This window comes from Pseudophryne corroboree, chromosome 5, assembly GCF_028390025.1.
Source record: "Pseudophryne corroboree isolate aPseCor3 chromosome 5, aPseCor3.hap2, whole genome shotgun sequence".
NCBI classification, from domain to species: Eukaryota; Metazoa; Chordata; class Amphibia; order Anura; family Myobatrachidae; genus Pseudophryne; species Pseudophryne corroboree.
Window position 1 is genome coordinate 117,814,158 of NC_086448.1, and position 24,940 is coordinate 117,839,097.

The 24,940-nt window shown below is 48.5% G+C and overlaps 1 protein-coding gene across 4 annotated transcripts; it reads right to left on the reverse strand.

Annotated features, from left to right (window-relative positions):
* Nucleotides 1–800: 800 nt before the first annotated feature.
* Nucleotides 801–19,878, reverse strand: TOMM6 (translocase of outer mitochondrial membrane 6). 4 transcript variants are annotated; one of them, XM_063921617.1, is made up of 3 exons: nucleotides 19,704–19,878; nucleotides 13,002–13,035; nucleotides 801–1,259 (listed from the first exon to the last, which is right to left on the reverse strand). In XM_063921617.1, the coding sequence occupies exon 3, from the start codon at nucleotides 1,205–1,207 to the stop codon at nucleotides 1,013–1,015; it is 195 nt and encodes a 64-aa protein (XP_063777687.1). In that variant the 5' UTR covers nucleotides 1,208–1,259; nucleotides 13,002–13,035; nucleotides 19,704–19,878; the 3' UTR covers nucleotides 801–1,012. The 4 variants fall into 4 exon arrangements, with proteins under 4 accessions (XP_063777687.1, XP_063777686.1, XP_063777689.1 ...); XM_063921616.1 differs by lacking the exon at nucleotides 13,002–13,035 and having other exon boundaries at nucleotides 19,704–19,876; XM_063921619.1 differs by lacking the exons at nucleotides 13,002–13,035; nucleotides 19,704–19,878 and adding an exon at nucleotides 12,370–12,518.
* Nucleotides 19,879–24,940: the final 5,062 nt, after the last annotated feature.

Sequence of the window (24,940 nt, forward strand, 5' to 3'; positions counted from 1 at the left end):
TTTACTCACGGCATTACGAGGTTTTTTCTTCGTTCTGGTGATCATAATGTGATTGACAGGAAGTGGGTGTTTCTGGGCGGAAACTGGCCGTTTTATGGGAGTGTGTGAAAAAACGCTACCGTTTCTGGGAAAAACGCGGGAGTGGCTGGAGAAACGGAGGAGTGTCTGGGCGAACGCTGGGTGTGTTTGTGACGTCAAACCAGGAACGACAAACACTGAACTGATCGCAGATGCCAAGTAAGTGTGGAGCTACTCAGAAACTGCTAAGAAGTGTCTATTCGCTATTTTGCGAATCTTTCGTTTGCAATTTTGCTAAGCTAAGATTCACTCCCAGTAGGCGGCGGCTTAGCGTGTGCAAAGCTGCTAAAAGCAACTTGCGAGCGAACAACTCGGAATGACCCCCTATGTTCCTGCTGCGATCAACTCAGAATTACCCCCATTGTACAGATGAGCTTTATTTGTGGTCTCAGATATAGCTGAAAGTTAAAAAAAAACCTTAGCCATTTTCCCATTTCTATCCATTTGTAAATGATGCATCCACTTATCTCATTTATTGCAGCTGTCTACATACACAGATATATATTCTGTAACAGTGATGGCTAACCTTGACACTCCAGCTGTTGAACTACACATCCCAGCATGCCCTGCTACAGTTTTGCTATTTGGACATGCTAAAACTGATGCAGGGAATGCTGGTATGTGTAGTTCAACAACAGCTGGAGTGTCAAGGTTAGCCATCACTGTTCTATAATAATGGTTTCCTGAAATAGTCCCGTCAATGAGAAGAAAGAAATACTATAGAACAAATAAAAAAATACTTTTATTTTCTTAACAATAGTGACGGTCAATCTGCAGGCTTGACATTCCCAAAGAGGATCCATTCTATTGGTCCATTCCCCGCTTAGCACTGCATAACGTCCACCTAGACACTTCTTACTGGAGAATTGCTGTTGCATTTAATTGGGTGCTTGTGCATTGGTCTGAATAAAGATGATGCAGGTATCCCGTTCCTCTACATGCCTGGCTGCGGCGTCATAAAATCAATGTCCGTCATGTTTCTGGCAGCCCAGACGCCAGCAGCAAAGAGTCCCAGGTTCACCAAAAGGTTCCGTCGAAAGTCATTCCTATCGGTGATAAAGTGATATGCTCTGCAGATCCAGCCACTTGCAGGGCCCCCTGCTCTCTTTTCCACACTACCGGGCCCCATCACCTACCGATGCGAGAACTCCAAGTGGATGTCTGTTTAACCAACAATCCACCTGTAAAACATGGGAAACATATGGGGGTGGGTCAGGAACACTGTGGGTAGTGTCACTATAAACTTTGTTTCCTTGCATGTAAGCATCTTGGGAATGTGGTGGTGGTGGTGGGGGTGTGTGTGTGATACCTTTTACCATTGGTCAGGATGCCGGTCGTCATAGAGAGGCGCCCGATAGAGAGGAACCCAACAGGGGTCAGGTACAGTAAGTATACTTACTGCTCCTCCACCCCACAGTCTAACACTAACCCTCCCTTGGGGTACCTTGACCTAACTCCCCCCTCCCCACAGGCATCCCGACCACCGGCGTGCTGAACGTGGATATAGTTGACAGTAAGGAATGAGACATCAAGTTTAGAAATGTAACTGTAGTAATGCAACATCGGGGGGGGTGGTATAACAGATAGACAGTCAAAAGGCCGACGTGAAAAAAGTATACGTACTGTAGGTAGACATACAAAAGTAGACGTACTGTAGGTAGACATACAAAAGTAGACGTACTGTAGGTAGACAGGGTCAAAAGATAGATATGAAAATGGTTGACAAAAAAAATAAGAGACAGACAACTTTTTTTTTTACATTTTTGGGGTTTGTGTGGATAGTTTTGATATCCCAATTGTAGAATGGCATCCGCTCGCCTCGCTGCGCTCGCCATAAGGTTTATAACCAACTCTATGCTGACATGGATAGAGAAGGTACAGATGGAGCCTCCGTTATTCAGGCTCATTCTGTGACTAGTCGCTGTGAGCGTCTCCGTCTGGATGGGCGGGCGCGCGCGCCCAGACGGAGATGCGCCCCATTTACTTGAATGGAGAGCTTCTCCGTCTGCGCGCCTGGACAGAGACGCTCTGAATGGGAGCGTCACTGCGCACTCCCGGCATGACTAGGTGGACGGATCGCCTGGTCACACCGGGAGTGCACGCCTGCGTCTCGGTCAGGTGAAATGACCGAGGCTCCATCCGTATGTAAAAGTCCAAAAACGTCAAATTGAAAAAAAACCTATGTCTACCTTTTTTGTCAACCATTTTCATGTCGACCTTTTTATCATCTACCTTTTCACCATGTCGACATTTTGTACTGTCTACCTTTTTCATGTTGACCTTTTGACCCTGTCGACCTAATGTCTGTGTAACATATGGTGTCTATCTATTGACTGTCTAACTAGACACGGTCTATCATCCGGATACCAACATCTGGTGTCACTTTGCATTGTAGTTAGGTTACCATGCCACCTCTTTAAACCAAGAGGCTCATGAATTACACAGGTTCTGTGGCTGATTTAAACCAGGTGAAATGCAGGCTTGAGGTCAGCCAGCCACAGAACCTGTGTGATTCATAGGTGTCCTGGTTTAAAGGGATAGTACTTATATCTATATATGCAAAGCTAATTCTGCTGGGTAATGCAAATTGAAACATTATTGCATAGTATGTGATTTTGAAGTACTTTTTTAAGTTTTGAATGATATAGACCCAGTTTAATCTTTGTGGAATGCCTGGTTTTTGTTTTTAAGGTAATTTATTGCCTGGCATTTGAGGGGGTGGGGTGTGGTTACAGATTTCAATTATTGGTTTCACTTGTAAATAAGAATTTACTTACCGATAATTCTATTTCTCGTAGTCCGTAGTGGATGCTGGGGACTCCGTCAGGACCATGGGGATTAGCGGCTCCGCAGGAGACAGGGCACAAAAATAAAGCTTTAGGATCAGGTGGTGTGCACTGGCTCCTCCCCCTATGACCCTCCTCCAAGCCTCAGTTAGGATACTGTGCCCGGACGAGCGTACACAATAAGGAAGGATCTTGAATCCCGGGTAAGACTCATACCAGCCACACCAATCACACCGTACAACTTGTGATCTGAACCCAGTTAACAGTATGACAAAACGTAGGAGCCTCTGAACAGACGGCTCACAACAATAACAACCCGATTTTTTTGTAACAATAACTATGTACAAGTATTGCAGACAATCCGCACTTGGGATGGGCGCCCAGCATCCACTACGGACTACGAGAAATAGAATTATCGGTAAGTAAATTCTTATTTTCTCTAACGTCCTAAGTGGATGCTGGGGACTCCGTCAGGACCATGGGGATTATACCAAAGCTCCCAAACGGGCGGGAGAGTGCGGATGACCCTGCAGCACCGAATGAGAGACTCCATGTCCTCCTCAGCCAGGGTATCAAATTAGTAGAATTTAGCAAACGTGTTTGCCCCTGACCAAGTAAATGCTCAGCAAAGTTGTAAAGCCGAGACCCCTCAGGCAGTCGCCCAAGATGAGCCCACTTCCTTGTGGAATGGGCTTTTTCTGATTTTGTCTGTGGCAAGCCTGCCACAGAATGAGCAAGCTGAATTGTACTACAAATCCAGCGAGCAATCGTCTGTTTAGAAGCAGGAGCACCCATCTTGTTGGGTGCATACAGGCTAAACAGCGAGTCAGATTTTCTGACTCCAGTCGTCCTGGAAACATATATTTTCAGGGCCCTGACAACGTCAAGTAACTTGGAGTCCTCCAAGTCCCTAGTAGCCGCAGGTACCACAATAGGTTGGTTCATGTGAAAAACAGAAAACACCTTAAGGAGAAATTGAGGACGAGTCCTCAATTCTGCCCTGTCAGAATGAAAAATTAAGTAAGGGCTTTTATATGATAAGCCGCCCATTCTGACACACGCCTGGCTGAAGCCAGGGCTAATAGAATCTTCACCTTCCATGTGAAATATTTTAAGTCCACAGTGGTGAGTGGATCAAACCAATGTGACTTTAGGAAACTCAAAACAACATTGAGATCCCAAGGTGCCACTGGGGGCACAAAAGGAGGCTGTATATGCAGTACCCCTTTTACAAACGTCTGAACTTCAGGCACTGAAGCCAGTTCTTTCTGGAATAAATTTGACAGGGTCGAAATTTGAACCTTAATGGACCCTAATTTTAGGCCCATAGACAGTCCTGTTTTCAGGAAATGTAGGAAACGACCCAGTTGGAATTCCTCTGTAGGGACCTTCTTGGCCTCACACCACGCAACATATTTTTGCCAATTGCGGTGAAAATGTTTTGCGGTTACATCCTTCCTGGCTTCGACCAGGGTAGGGATGACTTCATCTGGAATGCCCTTTCAGGATCCGGCGTTCAACTGCCATGCCGTCAAACGCAGCCGCGGTAAGTCTTGGAACAGACAAGGCCCCTGCTGGAGCAGGTCCTTTCTTAAAGGTAGAGGCCACGGTTCTTCCGTGAGAATCTCTTGAAATTCCGGGTACCAAGTCCTTCTTGACCCATCCGGAACCACGAGTATCGTTCTTACTCATCTCCTTGATTCTCAGTACTTTTGGTATGAGATGCATAGGAGGGAACACATACCATGACTGGTACACCCACAGTGTTACCAGAGCGTCCACCGCTATTGCCTGAGGGTCCCTTGACCTGGCGCAATATCTGTCTAGTTTTTTGTTCAGGCGGGACGCCATCATGTCCACCTTTGGTTTTTCCCAACGGTTTACAATCATGTGGAAGACTTCCCGCTGAAGTCCCCACTCTCCCGGGTGGAGGTTATGCTGAGGAAGTCTGCTTCCCAGTTTTCCACTCCCGGAATTAACACTGCTGAGAGTGTTATCACATGATTTTTCGCCCAGCGAAGAATCCTTGCAGTTTCTGCCATTTCCCTCCTGCTTCTTGTGCCGCCCTGTTTTCGTGGGCGACTGCCGTGATGTTTGTCCCACTGGATCAATACCGGCTGACCTTGAAGCAGAGGTCTTGCTAAGCTTAGAGCCTTGTAAATTGGCCTTAGCTCCAGTATATTTATGTGGAGAGAAGTCTCCAGACTTGATCACACTCCCTGGAAATTTTTTCCTTGTGTGACTGCTCCCCAGCCACTCAGGCTGGCATCCGTGGTCACCAGGACCCAGTCCTGAATGCCGAATCTGCGGCCCTTTCATAGATGAGCACTCTGCAGCCACCGCAGAAGAAACACCCTTGTCCTTGGAGACAGGGTTATCCGCTGATGCATCTGAAGATGCGATCCGGACCATTTTCCCAGCAGATCCCACTGAAAGGTTCTTGCGTGAAATCTACCGAATGGGATCGCTTTGTAAGAAACCACCATTTTTCACAGGACCCTTTGTGCAATGATGCACTGATACTTTTCCTGGTTTTAGGAGGTTCCTGACTAGCTCGGATAACTCCCTGGCTTTCTTCTCCGGGAGAAAACATCCTTTTCTGGACTGTGTCCAGAATCATCCCTAGGAACATTAGACGTGTTGTCGGAAAAAGCTGCGATTTTGGAATATTTAGAATCCACTCGTGCTGTCGTAGAACTACTTGAGATAGTGCTACTCCGACCGCCAACTGTTCTCTGGACCTTGCCCTTATCAGGAAAGCGTCCATATTTCTTTTAGGAAGAATCATCATTTCGGCCATTACCTTGGTAAAGACCCGGGGTGCCGTGGACAATCCAAACGGCAGCGTCTGAACTGATAGTGACAGTTCTGTACCACGAACCTGAGATACCCTTGGTGAGAAAGGCAAAATTTGGACTTGTAGGTAAGCGTCCCTGATATCCAGTGACACCATATCGTCCTGGTTCGCTATCACTGCTCTGAGTGACTCCATCTTGATTTGAACCCTTGTATGTAATTGTTCAAATCTTTTAGATCTCACCGAGCCGTTTGGCTTCAGTACCACAATATAGTGTGGAATAATACCCCTTCCCTTGTTGTAGGAGGGGTACTTTGATTATCACGTGCTGGGAATACAGCCTGTGAATTTTTTTCCAATACTGCCTCCCTGTCGGAGGGAGACGTTGGTAAAGCAGACTTCAGGAACTTGTGAGGGGAAGACGTCTCGAATTTCCAATGTACACCTGGGATACTACGTGTAGGATCCAGGAGTCCACTTGCGAGTGAGCCCACTGCGTGCTGAAACTCTTGAGATGACCCCCCACCGCACCTGAGTCCGCTTGTATGGCCCCAGCGTCATGCTGCGGACTTGGCAGAAGCTGTGGAGGACTTCTGTTCCTGGGAATGAGCTGCCTGCTGCAGTCTTCTTCCCTTTCCTCTAACCCTGGGCAGATATGACTGGCCTTTTGCCCGCCTGCCTTTATGGGTACGAAAGGACTGAGACTGAAAAGACTGTGTCCTTTTCTGCTGAGATGTGACTTGGGGTAACAAAAGTGGATTTTCCAGCTGTTGCCATGGCCACCAGGTCCGATGGACCGCCCCTTTATACGGCAATACTTCCATGTGCCGTCTGGAATCTGCATCACCTGACCACTGTCGTGTCTATAAACATCGTCTGGCAGATATGGACATCACATCTACTCTTGATGCCAGAATGCAAATATCCCTCTGCGCATCTCGCATATATAGAAATGCATCCTTAAAATGCTCTATAGTCAATAAAATATTGTTCCTGTCAAGGGTATCAATATTTTCAGTCAGGAAATCCGACCAAGCCCCCCCAGGGCTGCACATCCAGGCTGAGGCGATTGCTGGTCGTAGTATAACACCAGTATGTGTGTATATACTTCTTAGGATATTTTTCAGCTTCCTATCAGCTGGCTCCTTGAGGGCGGCCGTATCTGGAGACGGTAACGCCACTTGTTTTTATAAGCGTGTGAGCGCCTTATCCACCCTAAGGTGTGTTTCCCAACTCGCCCTCACTTCTGGCGGGAAAAGGTATACCTCCAATAATTTTCCATCGGAGGAAACCCACGTATCATCACACACTTTAATTTATCTGATTCAGGAAAAACTACAAGTAGATTATTCCCACCCTACATAATACCCTTATTTGTGGTACTTGTAGTATCAGAAATATGTAACACCTCCTTCATTGCCCTTAACATGTAACGTGTGGCCCTAAAGGAAAATACGTTTGTTTCTTCACCGTCGACACTGAAGTCAGTGTCCGTGTCTGTGTCGACCAACTGAGGTAAATGGGCGTTTTTACAAGCCCCTGACGGTGTCTGAGACGCCTGGACAGGTACTAATTTGTTTGCCGGCCGTCTCATGTCGTCAACCGACCTTGCATCGTGTTGACATTATCACGTAATTCCTAAATAAGCCATCCATTCCGGTGTCGACTCCCTAGAGAGTGACATCACCCATACAGGCAATTTGCTCCGCCTCCTCACCAACATCGTCCTCCTACATGTCGACACACACGTACCGACACACAGCACACACACAGGGAATGCTCTGATAGAGGACAGGACCCCACTAGCCCTTTGGGGAGACAGAGGGAGAGTTTGCCAGCACACACCAAAAACGCTATAATTATACAGGGACAACCCCTTATACAAGTGTTTTCCCTTATAGCATTTTCACATATGTAATCATATCGCCAAATAAATGCCCCCCCTCTCTGTTTTAACCCTGTTTCTGTAGTGCAGTGCAGGGGAGAGCCTGGGAGCCTTCCTCTCAGCAGAGCTGAGCAGGAAAATGGCGCCGTGTGCTGAGGAGAATAGGCCCCGCCCCCTAAAACGGCGGGCTCTTCTCCCGGAGTTTGTGAGATCTGGCAGGGGTTAAATACATCCATATAGCCTCAAGGGCTATATGTGATGTATTTTAGCCATAAAAAAGGTATAATACATTGCTGCCAGAGCGCCCCCCCCCCCAGCGCCCTGCACCCTCAGTGACCGCTGGTATGAAGTGTGCTGACAACAATGGCGCACAGCTGCAGTGCTGTGCGCTACCTTATGAAGACTGAAAGTCTTCTGCCGCCTGTTTCTGGACCTCTGGACCTCTTCAACTTCGGCATCTGCAAGGGGGGTCGGCGGCGCGGCTCCGGGACGAACCCCAGGGTGAGACCTGTGTTCCGACTCCCTCTGGAGCTAATGGTGTCCAGTAGCCTAAGAATCCAATCCATCCTGCACGCAGGTGAGTTGAAATTCTCTCCCCTAAGTCCCTCGATGCAGTGAGCCTGTTGCCAGCAGGACTCACTGAAAATAAAAAACCTAAAAAACTTTTTCTAAGCAGCTCTTTAGGAGAGCCACCTAGATTGCACCCTGCTCGGACGGGCACAAAAACCTAACTGAGGCTTGGAGGAGGGTCATAGGGGGAGGAGCCAGTGCACACCACCTGATCCTAAAGCTTTATTTTTGTGCCCTGTCTCCTGCGGAGCCGCTAATCCCCATGGTCCTGACAGAGTCCCCAGCATCCACTTAGGACGTTAGAGAAATAGTCTTCTACTTAAGTCCAATGGTGTAGGCTGTGCATTTATTGATCTAAGCGTGCATTTTTATCAAAGCGTGATAAAATTGACACATAACAGCAGCGTTCAATCGAAGTGAAAAAGAAGGAAAACAGAAGCACACCAATCAAACAAAACAAAGAAAACTGAAGAACTAATAACAAATGTGAGTCACTTACTCCTCAGATCACTCACCTCCTGATTGTTGCATCTGATTAAATAGCACAGAACAACCTTACTTGGACATTTCAAAAACCGTCCATTTCACCTACAAATGCTTGTATCTGTATTATTGTAATTTTGTTTTTTAAGCACAGCTGCACCAATGCAATTTTACCTGCAAACACTTAAAAAAATCAAACATAATTACCATTGCTTCTTAAACCTCTCACAATCCTTTCATTTCTTACACTCCAAATACATTTCTGCACCCACTTTATCTACGCTATTGACTCATTTCATACTAAAACTACACACCTTGAGCCTACACTGCTTTTCTCACCTGCATTTCTGTAATTCTTCTGCTCGGATTCCCTTACAGTCTCCTTTCCTACTTCCACTTTCCCTCAACCTATTTACCTACTTAACACTATGTCAAGGCTTTCTTATACTCCCCACATCACTCAGTGTCTACCTAATAATGTATCTTTATCCTTCCCCCCTAGTCTCCTACACCTCCTCCTCTCTCCCCTCCTCTGTCTCCCCTCCATCCCTCTGTTTCCTTCCCCCACCTTTCCTGTTACCCCACTTTCATTCACCTCTGCCCCATGGTCCTGCTACCCCACAACTCAGCCCTGCTCCCTCTCTCCCTTCCCTGTCACCTCCCCACAACCCCATCCACATCACACTGATCTCCCTCCCTGCCCACCTCCTGCAGTTTCCCCTCCTAGCTCAGGCACCCGTACCATCACTACTCTCTCATCATCCCTGCCCTCAAAGTTAATCCCACCTCATCGCTACAGCAACCCTGAAAATCTCATTCACATCTCTCCCACTAACTCATACCCCCTATCCTGTGCCCTCTGGAATGCCAGATCTGTTTGTAACAAACTGGTCCCCACTCATGACCTTTTCATTTCCAACTCCCTCCACCTACTAGCCATTACTGAAACTTGGATTACGCCCTCTGACACTACTTCTGCTGCTGCTCTCTCTGCTGGAGGCCTCACATTCACACACACCCCCCGACCTGGGGGTCGCCATGGGGCTGGTGTTGGGGTCCTTTTACCTTCTAGTTACTCCTACCAACTCATACCACCAGAACCATCCCTTATATTCTCTACATTTGAGGTCCACGCCATACGCCTCTTACAACCAGTCCATCTTAGAGTAGCTGTCATTTACCGCCCCCCTGGCACTGCTTCCAAATTCATCGACAACTTTGCTTCCTGACTTCCTCTCTTCTGACATTCCCACCATTATCCTAGGCGATTTCAACATCCCTATTGACATCCCCACACAATCCCCTGCCTCTAAACTCCTTAACCTCACCTCTTCACTTGGTCTCTCCCAGTGGACCTCCTCACCCTCCCATGTGAATGGGAGCTCACTGGATCTGGTCTTCACTCACCGCTGTGATATTTCTGATTTTTCCAACTCCCCATTTCCCCTCTCTGACCACCACCTGCTCTCCTTTAACCTATCTCTTTCGACTTCACCATCTCTACCTCCTAAGGCTACCATCACTAAGCGTAACATTGAAGCTATTGACACCACATTCCTTTCCTCCCTGTTTGACTCACTTCTCTCTCCTATTCTCTCTCTCTCTCATGCCCTGAACAAGCCACTTCCACATACAATGCTTCCCTTACTTCTGCTCTTGACTCTGTTGCTCCACCAACCACTATTCACCCTCGCAAATTAACACCTCAACCCTGGCACACCAAATGCACCAGATATCTGCAAAAATGCTCACGTACTGCTGAGCGACACTGGAGGAAATCACGCTCTAAGGCAGACTTCCTCCATTTCAAACTTATGCTCTCATCCTTCAGTGCTGCCCTTTCTCTTGCTAAACAGTCATACTTCAAGAACCTCATCTCCTCCCAGTCTTCCAACCCCCGGCGCCTCTTTGCCACTCTCAACTCACTTCTCTGCCCACCTCCACCTCGTCTCCCTTCCTCACTCTCTGCTCTTGACTTTGCCACTTACTTCACATCCAAAATTGACTCCATACGTCAGGACATCACATCACACCAGATCATCAGTAACCAGCCTTCTCCCATCCCTTACCAACCCTCCCCATCCCTCGCACCAACTCTGTCATCTTTCTCCCATGCATCTGGAGAGGAAGTCATGGCCCTCATTCGTTCCTGTCCCCTCACCACCTCCCCACTTGACCCTATCCCCTCCCGCCTCCTCTGCTACCTCTCTTCTTCTGCTTGTTCCCATATTTCCCACCTTCTCAATCTCTCCCTCTCATCAGGCACTGTCCCCTCTGCCTTCAAGCACGCACTCATCTCTCCTATTCTTAAAAAACCTACCCTTGATCCAAACACTCTCTCCTCCCTTTTGCCTCCAAACTCCTTGAGCGTATTGTCTACAACCGCCTTACTTCCTTTCTTTCCTCACACTCACTGCTTGACCCATTCCAGTCTGGCTTCCGTCCTCTCCACTCCACTGAAACTGCCCTTACAAAAGTATGCAATGACCTCCATGCTGCTAAATCTAAGGGATACTACTCTCTACTTATTCTACTTGATCTCTCTGCTGCTTTTGACAATGTGGACCATCCTCTCCTACTGCAAATCCTTCACTCCATTGGTCTGCGTGACACTGCCCTCTCTTGGTTGTCGTCCTACCTTTCTGACCGTTCATTATCTGTCTCCTCTCATGACTCCACCTCCCCCTCACTTCCACTAACTGTAGGGGTACCCCAAGGTTCTGTCCTTGGTCCTCTTCTCTCTCTATACGTCTTCACTAGGTAAGCTCATTAGTTCTTTTGGTTTCCAATATCATCTCTATGCTGATGACACTCAAATCTATCTTTCCTCTCCAGACCTCTCCCCTGCTCTCCTCACTCGTATCTCCAACTGTCTCTCTGCTATCTCTTCCTGGATGTCCCAGCGCTTTCTTAAACTTAACATGTCTAAGACCGAGCTGATCATCTGCCCTCCCTCCCGCATAACCTCACCTCCTACAATCTCATTATCTATTGATGGCACTACTATCTCCTCTACCCCCCAAGTGCGCTGTCTTGGAGTAATCCTTGACTTCTCCCTCTCCTTCAAACTACACATTCAGCACCTCTCACAAACCTGCCGTTTTCATCTAAAAAATATTTCCAGGATCAGACCCTTTCTGACCCAGGATGCTACTAAGACTCTTATCCACTCACTAGTCGTCTCCAGACTGGACCACTGTAATCTCCTCCTGACTGGCATTCCTGACAAATACCTCTCTCCACTCCAATCTATCCTCAATGCTGCTGCCCGGCTCATTTTCCTCACCAAACGCACTACGTCCACCTCTCCTCTCTTACTAGACCTTCACTGGCTCCCCTTCCCTTTCAGAATCCATTTCAAGCTTCTCACACTTGCTTACAAAGCCCTCACCCACTCCTCTCCCATCAACATCTCTGATCTTATCTCGCTTTACACTCCCACCCGTCCTTTTCGCTCTGCTAATGCTCGCTGACTCTCCTGCATACGGATTACTTCCTCCCACTCCTACCTCCAAGATTTTTCACGTGCTGCACCACTTCTCTGGAATTCCCTACCTCTCCCCCTCAGACTCTCCACCTCTCTACAAAACTTCAAACGGGCTCTCAAGACCCACTTCTTCACCAAACCCAGCCAAATCTCATCCTAAACCTCTGTTCCACGCTCTCTATGTACCCCATCTGTCTCACCCCTGTCTGTCTACCCCTCCCCTTTAGAATGTAAGCTCTCACGAGCAGGGCCCTCTTCCCTCATGTGCTTACCCTTTTCTTACTTTAATAATCTTCAGCTGCACCAAATCCAGCAGTCTTCTGCCACCTGATACTTATTCCAGTGTCATCTGCTGATGTAGCTATGTTTATTTACCCTGTACTTGTCCTATATTGTCGTCAACTGTAAGTTGCTGTTTTCCTGTTTGATTATTTGTTTATGTACTCTGTAATTGGGCGCTGCGGAACCCTTGTGGCGCCATATAAATAAAGGATAATAATAATAATAGTACATCATTCAGGGGGTGGGGAGATACGGTTATTAGGTCGACATGTGTTTTTAATATTTTTTTTTTTAAAACTTTTTTTATACTTTATGATCCACGTGGATAACGATTGGGAATAGTAACCTGTGCCGAGCGCAGCGAGGTGAAGCAAGCCATGCGAGGGGACACGGTGCCCTAATTGGGGTTCCCTGTCACTTTACGATGATAACGACACCAAAAAAAGTAAAAAAAAAAAATGTCGACCTATTTCAGGTGTCGACCTAGTCACTGTCGACCAATAGTGGTCGACCTAATGACTGTTGACCCTATGACCCATACCCAGGGCGGGTGGAATAGAACTATGGTGTTTACACTGCAGCCGATTGCGCTGCCCAATTCAATTAGCTGTGGGAACCATGCAAGCAATTTACCAGAGGTAGGTATCTCTCCTTAGAGCTTCAGGAGCTGCAAGGAAAAAAAATCAACGTTAAAATGCAGATTCCACAGTGGGGGAACCCATTAGATTCCGCAGTTTACTCGTATCAGTGGCTTTCTGTCAAGGAAAAGGCCAGTTAATTGAATAGTTTTTCCCCAACGCCTCTCCCAGGTGTATGCTGGAGATTCGTTTCTCAGCAGCAAACAAGTGTAAGAGACCCGGGACGGACATGGAAACCATATTGGGATGTCACCTCATTAACCACTTAACTGGCATGGTCACATCAAATGCGACCAGTCAGAAATGCCCAGTGGGCTGCTGTGTGAAGAGATTCTTCCCACAGCCACCAATGTAAGAAGGACCTCCCAGCCCCTATAGAGTTATGGCTCCTTCTCTAGTGTGTCCCGATCACTGCGACCCGGCATCACCCACTCCCACCCAGTGGCTACTGAGAGCAGCAGCCGCTGTAAACACACTCCGCTGCGCTCTGCCCCTGCATATTTGGGAGGGGGAGGGGGGGTGGGAGAGTAATGCTTATGGAGGTGGTGTGGGGGATAACAGTAATATAACGGTGGGGGCGAGGGGGCTAAAATAATAATAAACAAACAATACACTGGCCACAGGAGGACGAGGGAGTGCAAAAAAAAAGGGAATAATTTCACTATGGGGGCTAATGGACACGGGTGGTGCAATACATCCCCTAAGCATATTTAAAAAAATAAATTAAAATAAGAATTTACTTACCGATAATTCTATTTCTCGGAGTCCGTAGTGGATGCTGGGGTTCCTGAAAGGACCATGGGGAATAGCGGCTCCGCAGGAGACAGGGCACAAAAGTAAAGCTTTTACAGGTCAGGTGGTGTGTACTGGCTCCTCCCCCTATGACCCTCCTCCAGACTCCAGTTAGGTACTGTGCCCGGACGAGCGTACACAATAAGGGAGGATTTTGAATCCCGGGTAAGACTCATACCAGCCACACCAATCACACCGTACAACTTGTGATCTAAACCCAGTTAACAGTATGATAACAGAGGAGCCTCTGAAAGATGGCTTCCTAAACAATAACCCGAATTAGTTAACAATAACTATGTACAAGTATTGCAGATAATCCGCACTTGGGATGGGCGCCCAGCATCCACTACGGACTCCGAGAAATAGAATTATCGGTAAGTAAATTCTTATTTTCTCTATCGTCCTAAGTGGATGCTGGGGTTCCTGAAAGGACCATGGGGATTATACCAAAGCTCCCAAACGGGCGGGAGAGTGCGGATGACTCTGCAGCACCGAATGAGAGAACTCCAGGTCCTCCTTTGCCAGGGTATCAAATTTGTAAAAATTTACAAACGTGTTCTCCCCTGACCACGTAGCTGCTCGGCAGAGTTGTAATGCCGAGACCCCTCGGGCAGCCGCCCAAGATGAGCCCACCTTCCTTGCGGAATGGGCCTTAACGATTTAGGCTGTGGCAGGCCTGCCACAGAATGTACAAGTTGAATTTTGTTACAAATCCAACGAGCAATCGACTGCTTAGAAGCAGGTGCACCCAACTTGTTGGGTGCATACAGTATAAACAGCGAGTCAGATTTTCTGACTCCAGCCGTCCTTTAAATGTATATTTTTAAGGCTCTGACAACGTCCAACAACTTGGAGTCCTTCAAGTCGTCTGTAGCCGCAGGCACTACAATAGGCTGGTTCAGGTGAAACGCTGATACCACCTTAGGGAGAAAATGCGGACGCGTCCGCAGCTCTGCCCTATGTCGAATGGAAAATTAAATAAGGGCTTTTATAAAACAAAGCCGCCAGTTCAGATACTCTCCCGGCCGAAGCCAGGGCCAGTAACATAGTCACTTTCCATGTGAGATATTTCAAATCCACATTCTTTAGTGGTTCAAACCAATTGGATTTGAGGAAATCTAAAACTACATTTAGATCCCACGGTGCCACCTTAGGCACCACAGGAGGCTGTATATGCAGTACTCCTTTGATAAAAATCTGGACCTCAGGGACTGAGGCCAATTCTTTTTGGAAGAATATTGATAGGGCCGAAATTTGAACCTTAATAGATCCCAATTTGAGACCCATAGACAATCCTGATTGCAGGAAATGTAGGAAAACGACCCAGTTGAAATTCCTCCATCGGAGCACTCCGCTGCTCGCACCACGCAACATATTTTCGCCAAATACGGCGATAATGCTTCGCGGTGACTTCCTTCCTTGCCTTTATCAAGGTAGGAATGACTTCTTCTGGAATGCCTTTTCCTTTTAGGATCTGGCATTCAAACGCCATGCCGTCAAACGCAGCCGCGGTAATTCTTGAAAAAGACAAGTACCCTGCTGAAGCAGGTCCCTTCTCAGAAGTAGAGGCCACGGATCGTCCGTGACCATCTCTTGAAGTTCCGGGTACCAAGTCCTTCTTGGCCAATCCGGAGCCACTAGTCTTACTCCTCTTTGCCGTATAATCCTCAATACCTTTGGTATGAGAGGCAGAGGAGGAAACACATATACCGACTGGTACACCCAAGGTGTTACCAGCGCGTCCACAGCTATTGCCTGCGGATCTCTTGACCTGGCGCAATACCTGTCCAGTGTTTTGTTGAGGCGAGACGCCATCATGTCCACCATTGGTTTTACCCAACGGTTTAATAGCATGTGGAAAACTTCTGGATGAAGTCCCCACTCTCCCGGGTGAAGGTCGTGTCTGCTGAGGAAGTCTGCTTCCCAGTTGTCCACGCCCGGGATGAATACTGCTGACAGTGCTATCACGTGATTCTCCGCCCAGCGAAGGATCCTGGCAGCTTCTGCCATTGCCCTCCTGCTTCTTGTGCCGCCCTGTCTGTTTACATGGGCGACTGCCGTGATGTTGTCCGACTGGATCAACACCGGTCTTCCTTGAAGCAGAGGTTCCGCCTGGCTTAGAGCATTGTAGATTGCTCTTAGTTCCAGAATGCTTATGTGAAGAGACTTTTTCAGGCTCGACCACACTCCCTGGAAATTTCTTCCCTGTGTGACTGCTCCCCAGCCTCTCAGGCTGGCCTCCGTGGTCACCAGGATCCAATCCTGCATGCCGAATCTGCGGCCCTCCAATAGATGAGCCTCCTGCAACCACCACAGAAGGGATACCCTTGTCCTCGGCGACAGGGTTATCCGCAGGTGCATCTGAAGATGCGACCCTGACCATTTGTCCAACAGATCCCTTTGCATGGAATCTGCCGAAAGGGATTGCTTCGTAAGAAGCTACCATTTTTTCCCAGGACTCTTGTGCATTGATGTACAGACACCTTTCCTGGTTTTAGGAGGTTCCTGACCAGGTCAGATAACTCCTTGGCTTTTTCTTCGGGAAGAAAAACCTTTTTCTGAACTGTGTCCAGAATCATCCCCAGGAACAGCAGACGAGTTGTCGGCATTAATTGGGATTTTGGAATATTCAGAATCCATCCGTGCTGCTTTAGCACCTCTTGAGATAGTGCTAAACCCATCTCTAGCTGTTCTCTGGACCTTGCCCTTATTAGGAGATCGTCCAAGTATGGGATAATTAATACGCCTTTTCTTCGAAGAAGAAATATTATCTCGGCCATTACCTTTGTAAAGACCCGAGGTGCCGTGGACAAACCAAACGGCAGCGTCTGAAACTGATAGTGACAGTTTTGTACAACGAACCTGAGGTACCCCTGGTGTGAGGGGTAATTGGAACGTGGAGATACGCATCCTTGATGTCCAAGGATACCATAAAGTCCCCTTCTTCCAGGTTCGCTATCACTGCTCTGAGTGACTCCATCTTGAACTTGGACTTCTTTATGTACAGGTTCAAGGACTTCAGATTTAGAATAGGCCTTACCGAGCCATCCGGCTTCGGTACCACAAAAAGAGTGGAATAATACCCCTTCCCTTGTTGTAGAAGAGGTACCTTGACTATCACCTGCTGAGAATACAGCTTGTGAATGGCTTCCAAAACCGTCTCCCTTTCTGAGGGGGACGTTGGTAAAGCAGACTTCAGGAAACGGCGAGGTGGCTCTGTCTCTAATTTCAACCTGCACCCCTGAGATATTATCTGCAGGATCCAGGGATTTACCTGCGAGTGAGCCCACTGCGCGCTGTAATTCTTGAGACGACCGCCAACCGCCCCCGAGTCCGCTTGCGAAGCCCCAGCGTCATGCTGAGGCTTTTGTAGAAGCCGGGGAGGGCTTCTGTTCCTGGGAAGGAGCTGCCTGTTGCTGTCTCTTCCCTCGTCCTCTGCCTCGTGGCAGATATGAATAGCCCTTTGCTCTCTTATTTTTAAAGGAACGAAAGGGCTGCGTTGAAAGGTCGGTGCCTTTTTCAGTTGGGGAGTGACTTGAGGTAGAAAGGTGGATTTCCCGGCCGTAGCCGTGGCCACCAAATCCGATAGACCGACCCCAAATAACTCCTCTACGCATCGCCTGTCCACTGTCGTGTCCATAAAGCTCTTCTGGCCGAAATGGACATAGCACTTACCCGTGATGCCAGTGTGCAGATATCTCTCTGTGCATCACGCATATAAAGAAATGCATCCTTTATTTGTTCTAACGACAGTAAAATATTGTCCCTGTCCAGGGTATCAATATTTTCGATCAGGGACTCTGACCAAACTACCCCAGCACTGCACATCCAGGCAGTCGCAATAGCTGGTCGTAGTATAACACCTGCATGTGTGTATATACCTTTTTGGATATTTTCCATCCTCCTATCTGATGGATCTTTAAGTGCGGCCGTCTCAGGAGAGGGTAACGCCACTTGTTTTGATGAGCGTGTTAGCGCTTTGTCCACCCTAGGAGGTGTTTCCCAGCGCTCCCTAACCTCTGGCGGGAAAGGGTATAAAGCCAATAACTTCTTTGAAATTAGCAGTTTTTTATCGGGGCACCCCACGCTTCATCACACACGTCATTTAATTCTTCTGATTCGGTAAAAACTACTGGTAGTTTTTTCACACCCCACATAATACCCTGTTTAGTGGTACCTGTAGTATCAGCTAAATGTAACATCTCCTTTATTGCCAAAATCATATAACGTGTGGCCCTACTGGAAAATACGGTTGATTCGTCACCTTCACCACCGGAATCAGTGCCTGTGTCTGGGTCTGTGTCGACCGACTGAGGCAAGGGGCGTTTTACAGCCCCTGACGGTGTTTGAGGCGCCTGGACAGGCACTAATTGTCATGTCGGCAAACGACTGCTTAAGCGAGTTGACGCTATCCCGTAATTCCACAAATAAAGGCATCCATTCTGGTGTCGACCCCCTAGAAGGTGACATCCTCATATTTGGCAATTGCTCCGCCTCCACACCAATAACGTCCTCATACATGTCGACACACACGTACCGACACACAGCAGACACACAGGGAATGCTCTATACGAAGACAGGACCCACTAGCCCTTTGGGGAGACAGAGGGAGAGTCTGCCAGCACACACCAAAAAGCGCTATATATGACAGGGATAGCCTTATGATTAAGTGCTCCCTTATAGCTGCTTTTATATTAATATATTGCCATTTATTTTGCCCCCCCTCTCTGTTATACCCTGTTTCTGTAGTGCAGTGCAGGGGAGAGACCTGGGAGCCTTCCTGACCAGCGGAGCTGTGACAGAAAATGGCGCCGTGTGCTGAGGAGATAGGCCCCGCCCCTTTTCCGGCGGGCTCGTCTCCCGCTATTTAGTACATTTAGGCAGGGGTAAATATCTCCATATAGCCTCTGGGGCTATATGTGAGGTATTTTTAGCCTTTTTAAAGGTTTTCATTTGCCTCCCAGGGCGCCCCCCCCCCAGCGCCCTGCACCCTCAGTGACTGCCGTGTGAAGTGTGCTGAGAGGAAAATGGCGCACAGCTGCAGTGCTGTGCGCTACCTTAAGAAGACTGCAGGAGTCTTCAGCCGCCGATTCTGGACCTCTTCTTGCTTCAGCATCTGTGAGGGGGCCGGCGGCGTGGCTCCGGTGACCATCCAGGCTGTACCTGTGATCGTCCCTCTGGAGCTTCATGTCCAGTAGCCAAGAAGCCAATCCATCCTGCACGCAGGTGAGTTCACTTCTTCTCCCCTCTGTCCCTCGTTGCAGTGATCCTGTTGCCAGCAGGAATCACTGTAAAATAAAAAACCTAAGCTAAACTCTCTAAGCAGCTCTTTATGAGAGCCACCTAGAATTGCACCCTTCTCGGCCGGGCACAAAAATCTAACTGGAGTCTGGAGGAGGGTCATAGGGGGAGGAGCCAGTACACACCACCTGACCTGTAAAAGCTTTACTTTTGTGCCCCGTCTCCTGCGGAGCCGCTATTCCCCATGGTCCTTTCAGGAACCCCAGCATCCACTTAGGACGATAGAGAAATATAGCTTTAAAAATGCTTTTTAAACTATATTACATTAAATAAAAAACCCACGACAATTTCTGACCGTCAGTTAAGCAGCGCTGCAATTCACAATAACCCTTTCCAGACTGCGTTTGGAAGACACCACTGGACCTCGCCTGCAGTGGAGTATCGATAAATACCGGCGATATGACGCTATAGCAACAGCGATAACCAACAGGACAGAACGTCAGGAGCATTCTCCTAGTGATCTACAGAGCTGTAACCCCATGTGCCGCCCTGCAGCCGGCGGGGAGGGTGACAGTCCCCGGCTATATAACGCTCTGTGTCACCGGCGGGATCTATGTGCCTACACTGCCTGAGCACATGACGGGCCAGTGTCAGGGACACTCACCACGATCTGCCCCCAGCTCTCTCACTCCGTCCCCCAGTGTCTGCTGTCTGGCCTCCTGCTGCAAGCATAAGCCGCTCCTCCCCCTTGTGTCGTGCCTCCTCCCCCTAACGTAGAAGGTCCCTTAGGCTTGGATCACTTGAATCTAGCATCCACTATAAGCCCTGCTGACTGGTGCGCAGCGTGAGTCACGTGTCCGGGTGAAACAGTTGTTGCTTATCGTTAGTTCCTGTGTTAGGGTATCTTGGCTCCTGTCTCTGTACGCAGCTGTACAGCAGGCAGCAAGGGACTTCTGCTATAGTCATTCTGAAGGCAATTCCAGACATGGCTGTGATGTACACTTGAGCGCAAAATGAATAAATATATCATTGCACCGTGATCCCCAGCTGCTGCACGGATGTGTCACCAGTGGGGTCTATGTGCCTACAGGTTGTGTCTATGTTCCCTTCGTGCAAAGGACCTGGACGTGACAAAACGAGTGGGCAGGAGACAACTTCCGCCCTTACAGCTCCTAAATGTTTCCTTCGTTCTCCGTTCGTTTAGGGTATTTTTTTTTCTCTATGCAGCATTGGGCCCCTCGCGGGCTCGCTTCACTCGCCACGCATCGGGCTACACTCCCTTTATCTTTGCACGCAGGGTAAATGCTGGTTAGTGGCTACTTTTCACATAGGGGGTAATTCCAAGTTGATCGCAGCAGGAATTTTTTTAGCAGTTGGGCAAAACCATGTGCACTGCAGGGGGGGGGGGGGGGGGGCAGATATAACGTGCAGAGAGAGTTAGATTTGGGTGGGGTGTGTTCAATCTGCAATCTAATTTGCAGTGTAAAAATAAAGCACCCAGTATGTACCCTGCACAGAAACAAAATAACCCACCCAAATCTAACTCTTTCTGCACGTTATATCTGCCTCCCCTGCAGTGCACATGGTTTTGCCCAACTGCTAACAAAAATCCTGCTGCGATCAACTTGGAATTACCCCCATACACCACAGATGCTCTGCACACCTTTCACAAAACTATCTGCTGCACATATTTTAAACATACTTGCCTACCCTCTCAGAATGGCTTAGGTACTACTCCCAGCCCCCTGGAAAGGTGGGTAGCGCTCCCGCAGCGGCACAAGTGGGTGGTCCGAAGGGACCCGATGATGCGATCCGTCCATCGTAGCCCCGCCCCCTACTTTACAATGCCTGTAATAACAGGAATGTATAGCAGCAGACCCTCCAACATGACCCGCCCCACTAGGTACAAAATGCTCTGTTCCTGGACTTCCCTCTTAATTTATGATTTCCATCACCTGTGTTGAACTAGTTAAATGATAAGAAAGCCGTTTCTTCACAGGTGAAGGCAATACTAAATCAAGAGGGAAGTCCAGAAACAGAGCATCTTGTACCTAGTGGGGCGGGTCATGTTGGAGGGTATGTAGCAGGAGGGGGGGGGGGGGGGGGTATAGCCATGATGACACAAATGCCACACCCTCTCTACTGCCTCTTCCACGGTGCCACGCCCCATCAAGCCCCTATGCCGCATCACGCCCACCCACACCGCCCCATCTACAGAGAACAGATAAACATATCTCTCAACTGTCATGATTTTCACGAGACCGTACCGATTTTTGGGCACTGTCCCACCCGCAGGACGCTGTGTCTCGCAGTGGGGGAATTTGGGAGGCCCCTTGTAACTAGCACACAGCAGCGGTCTATTCATGGGAGACAGAGGGGCTGGGGTATTGGCCATCAGCTCACAGAGCACTGGGCATGCCCCCACAGTGATGAAAATGGGAGGCGTGGCTTGTTATTGTGGCATTCCCATGTAGCCACACCCTTTTGACTTTTTTCTGACGCCGCACCCCCTTTTCAGGCGCGCAGGACTCTTGCAGTGGTGATGGATGGTATTGATAAGGCAAGGAGCAAAGTTACTTCATTTTTTTTCCAAACTCTGAATCCGCTTCTATAATACATGGGCACCGATAAAGCTGTCAGTTACTCAATCCACAACACATATATCCATGGGCGTAGCTACCATAGGTGTAGGTGATGCGACTGCTATGGGGCCCGAGCCTTTCCCTGCACTTAGTTGCTCAGTGAGCACTGGCGCTGGCATATTTTACTTTGCACTGTAGACACGCCTGCTCACCCAGGCCGCCAGATCCGCCTCTCCTGAGTACTAACTAATGCTGGGAGGAGGAGTGGCTGAGTCTGCAGGAACATCCCTGGACCACGGCCACGCCTCCTCCCAGCATTTGTGAGGAGACACGAGATGGAGCCGGGCTGGCTGGTAGAGAGAGAATGAGGTGGCAGTGCAGCCCCAGTGGTGAGTGCTATGTGGAAGGTGTTATTTTGCAGAATTCCCTGGGGGGGGGGGGGGGGGAGTTGGGGTTGGGAAGGGACACACGGAAACACGCGCAGCGGTGGGCCTGTGTCGCGGCATGGAATTATGCCATGGGGCCCCGTCTGGCATAGCTACACCCCTGCTTATATCGTGAATCAGAATAAGACATAAGTACAAGGATCAAATGTAAGTGTGTGTGTGGAGGGGATGTAGTTATGTAACCGGCAGCTCGACCCCTCAAAACAGTCGGCATGCCGACTAACAGGGACTATTCCCACTCGTGGGTGTCCACGACACCCATAGAGTGAGAACAGAACCTGCATTTTCCACTGAGCCCGCAAGGGGCTTCGTTGCGCTCGCCCCTCCCCACCGGCATTCTAAACCGGGATCCAGGCGTCAGTATGGTGACCAGCGGGATACCAAACGCCGGTCACCCATACCCAACCCTGTGTGGAGACCTGGAATGTTCACACAAATAAACAGCCTTACATTAGCCTCTTGTCTAGAGGATAGTCATATAATAAAGACTGATGGAAGAAAAAAAAGAAAAGGGAGAAAGGATAAAAATAATTTATAAACCCTATAATAGAAAAATGTGTATACATATATTCATATTTCTTTAGAATAGATATAGTTTGCCTATTAAACTATTCACAGTATGGTTCTATTTAAAAAGCTGATAAACCCATTGTCCACATTAATTACATCCAGAAGGTAAACCCCAGAGATTGTTTTTTCTCTAACGTCCTAAGTGGATGCTGGGGACTCCGTCAGGACCATGGGGTTTAGCGGCTCCGCAGGAGACAGGGCACAATAATAAAAGCTTTAGGATCAGGTGGTGTGCACTGGCTCCTCCCCCTATGACCCTCCTCCAAGCCTCAGTTAGATCTTTGTGCCCGGCCGAGAAGGGTGCAATCTAGGTGGCTCTCCTGAGCTGCTTAGAATAAAAGTTTAAGTTAGGTTTTTTATTTTCAGTGAGTCCTGCTGGCAACAGGCTCACTGCTACGAGGGACTTAGGGGAGAGAAGTAAACTCACCTGCGTGCAGGATGGATTTGCTTCTTAGGCTACTGGACACCATTAGCTCCAGAGGGAGTCGGAACACAGGTCTCACCCTGGGGTTCGTCCCGGAGCCGTGCCGCCGACCCCCCTTGCAGATGCCGAAGTTGAAGAGGTCCAGAAACAGGCGGCAGAAGACTTTCAGTCTTCATAAGGTAGCGCACAGCACTGCAGCTGTGCGCCATTGTTGTCAGCACACTTCATACCAGCGGTCACTGAGGGTGCAGGGCGCTGGGGGGGGCGCTCTGGGCAGCAATGTATTATACCTTTTTTATGGCTAAAATACATCACATATAGCCCTTGAGGCTATATGGATGTATTTAACCCCTGCCAGATCTCACAAACTCCGGGAGAAGAGCCCGCCGTTTTAGGGGGCGGGGCCTATTCTCCTCAGCACACGGCGCCATTTTCCTGCTCAGCTCTGCTGTGAGGAAGGCTCCCAGGCTCTCCCCTGCACTGCACTACAGAAACAGGGTTAAAACAGAGAGGGGGGGCACTTATTTGGCGATATGATTACATATGTGAAAATGCTATAAGGGAAAACACTTGTATAAGGGGTTGTCCCTGTATAATTATAGCGTTTTTGGTGTGTGCTGGCAAACTCTCCCTCTGTCTCCCCAAAGGGCTAGTGGGGTCCTGTCCTCTATCAGAGCATTCCCTGTGTGTGTGCTGTGTGTCGGTACGTGTGTGTCGACATGTAGGAGGACGATGTTGGTGAGGAGGCGGAGCAAATTGCCTGTATTGGTGATGTCACTCTCTAGGGAGTCGACACCGGAATGGATGGCTTATTTAGGAATTACGTGATAATGTCAACACGATGCAAGGTCGGTTGACGACATGAGACGGCCGGCAAACAAATTAGTACCTGTCCAGGCGTCTCAGACACCGTCAGGGGCTTGTAAAAACGCCCATTTACCTCAGTTGGTCGACACAGACACGGACACTGACTTCAGTGTCGACGGTGAAGAAACAAACGTATTTTCCTTTAGGGCCACACGTTACATGTTAAGGGCAATGAAGGAGGTGTTACATATTTCTGATACTACAAGTACCACAAATAAGGGTATTATGTAGGGTGGGAATAATCTACTTGTAGTTTTTCCTGAATCAGATAAATTAAAGTGTGTGATGATACGTGGGTTTCCTCCGATAGAAAATTATTGGAGGTATACCCTTTCCCGCCAGAAGTGAGGGCGAGTTGGGAAACACACCTTAGGGTGGATAAGGCGCTCACACGCTTATAAAAACAAGTGGCGTTACCGTCTCCAGATACGGCCGCCCTCAAAGAGCCAGCTGATAGGAAGCTGAAAATTATCCTAAAAAGTATATACACACATACTGGTGTTATACTACGACCAGCAATCGCCTCAGCCTGGATGTGCAGCTCTGGGGGGGCTTGGTCGGATTTCCTGACTGAAAATATTGATACCCTTGACAGGAACAATATTTTATTGACTATAGAGCATTTTAAGGATGCATTTCTATATATGCGAGATGCGCAGAGGGATATTTGCATTCTGGCATCAAGAGTAGATGTGATGTCCATATCTGCCAGACGATGTTTATAGACACGACAGTGGTCAGGTGATGCAGATTCCAGACGGCACATGGAAGTATTGCCGTATAAAGGGGCGGTCCATCGGACCTGGTGGCCATGGCAACAGCTGGAAAATCCACTTTTGTTACCCCAAGTCACATCTCAGCAGAAAAGGACACAGTCTTTTCAGTCTCAGTCCTTTCGTACCCATAAAGGCAGGCGGGCAAAAGGCCAGTCATATCTGCCCAGGGTTAGAGGAAAGGGAAGAAGACTGCAGCAGGCAGCCCATTCCCAGGAACAGAAGTCCTCCACAGCTTC

What these genes read in the sequence shown, in the direction of transcription:
- TOMM6 (XM_063921617.1), bottom strand. Translation starts at nt 1,207, where the DNA reads ATGGGGCCCGGTAGTGTGGAAAAGAGAGCAGGGGGCCCTGCAAGTGGC.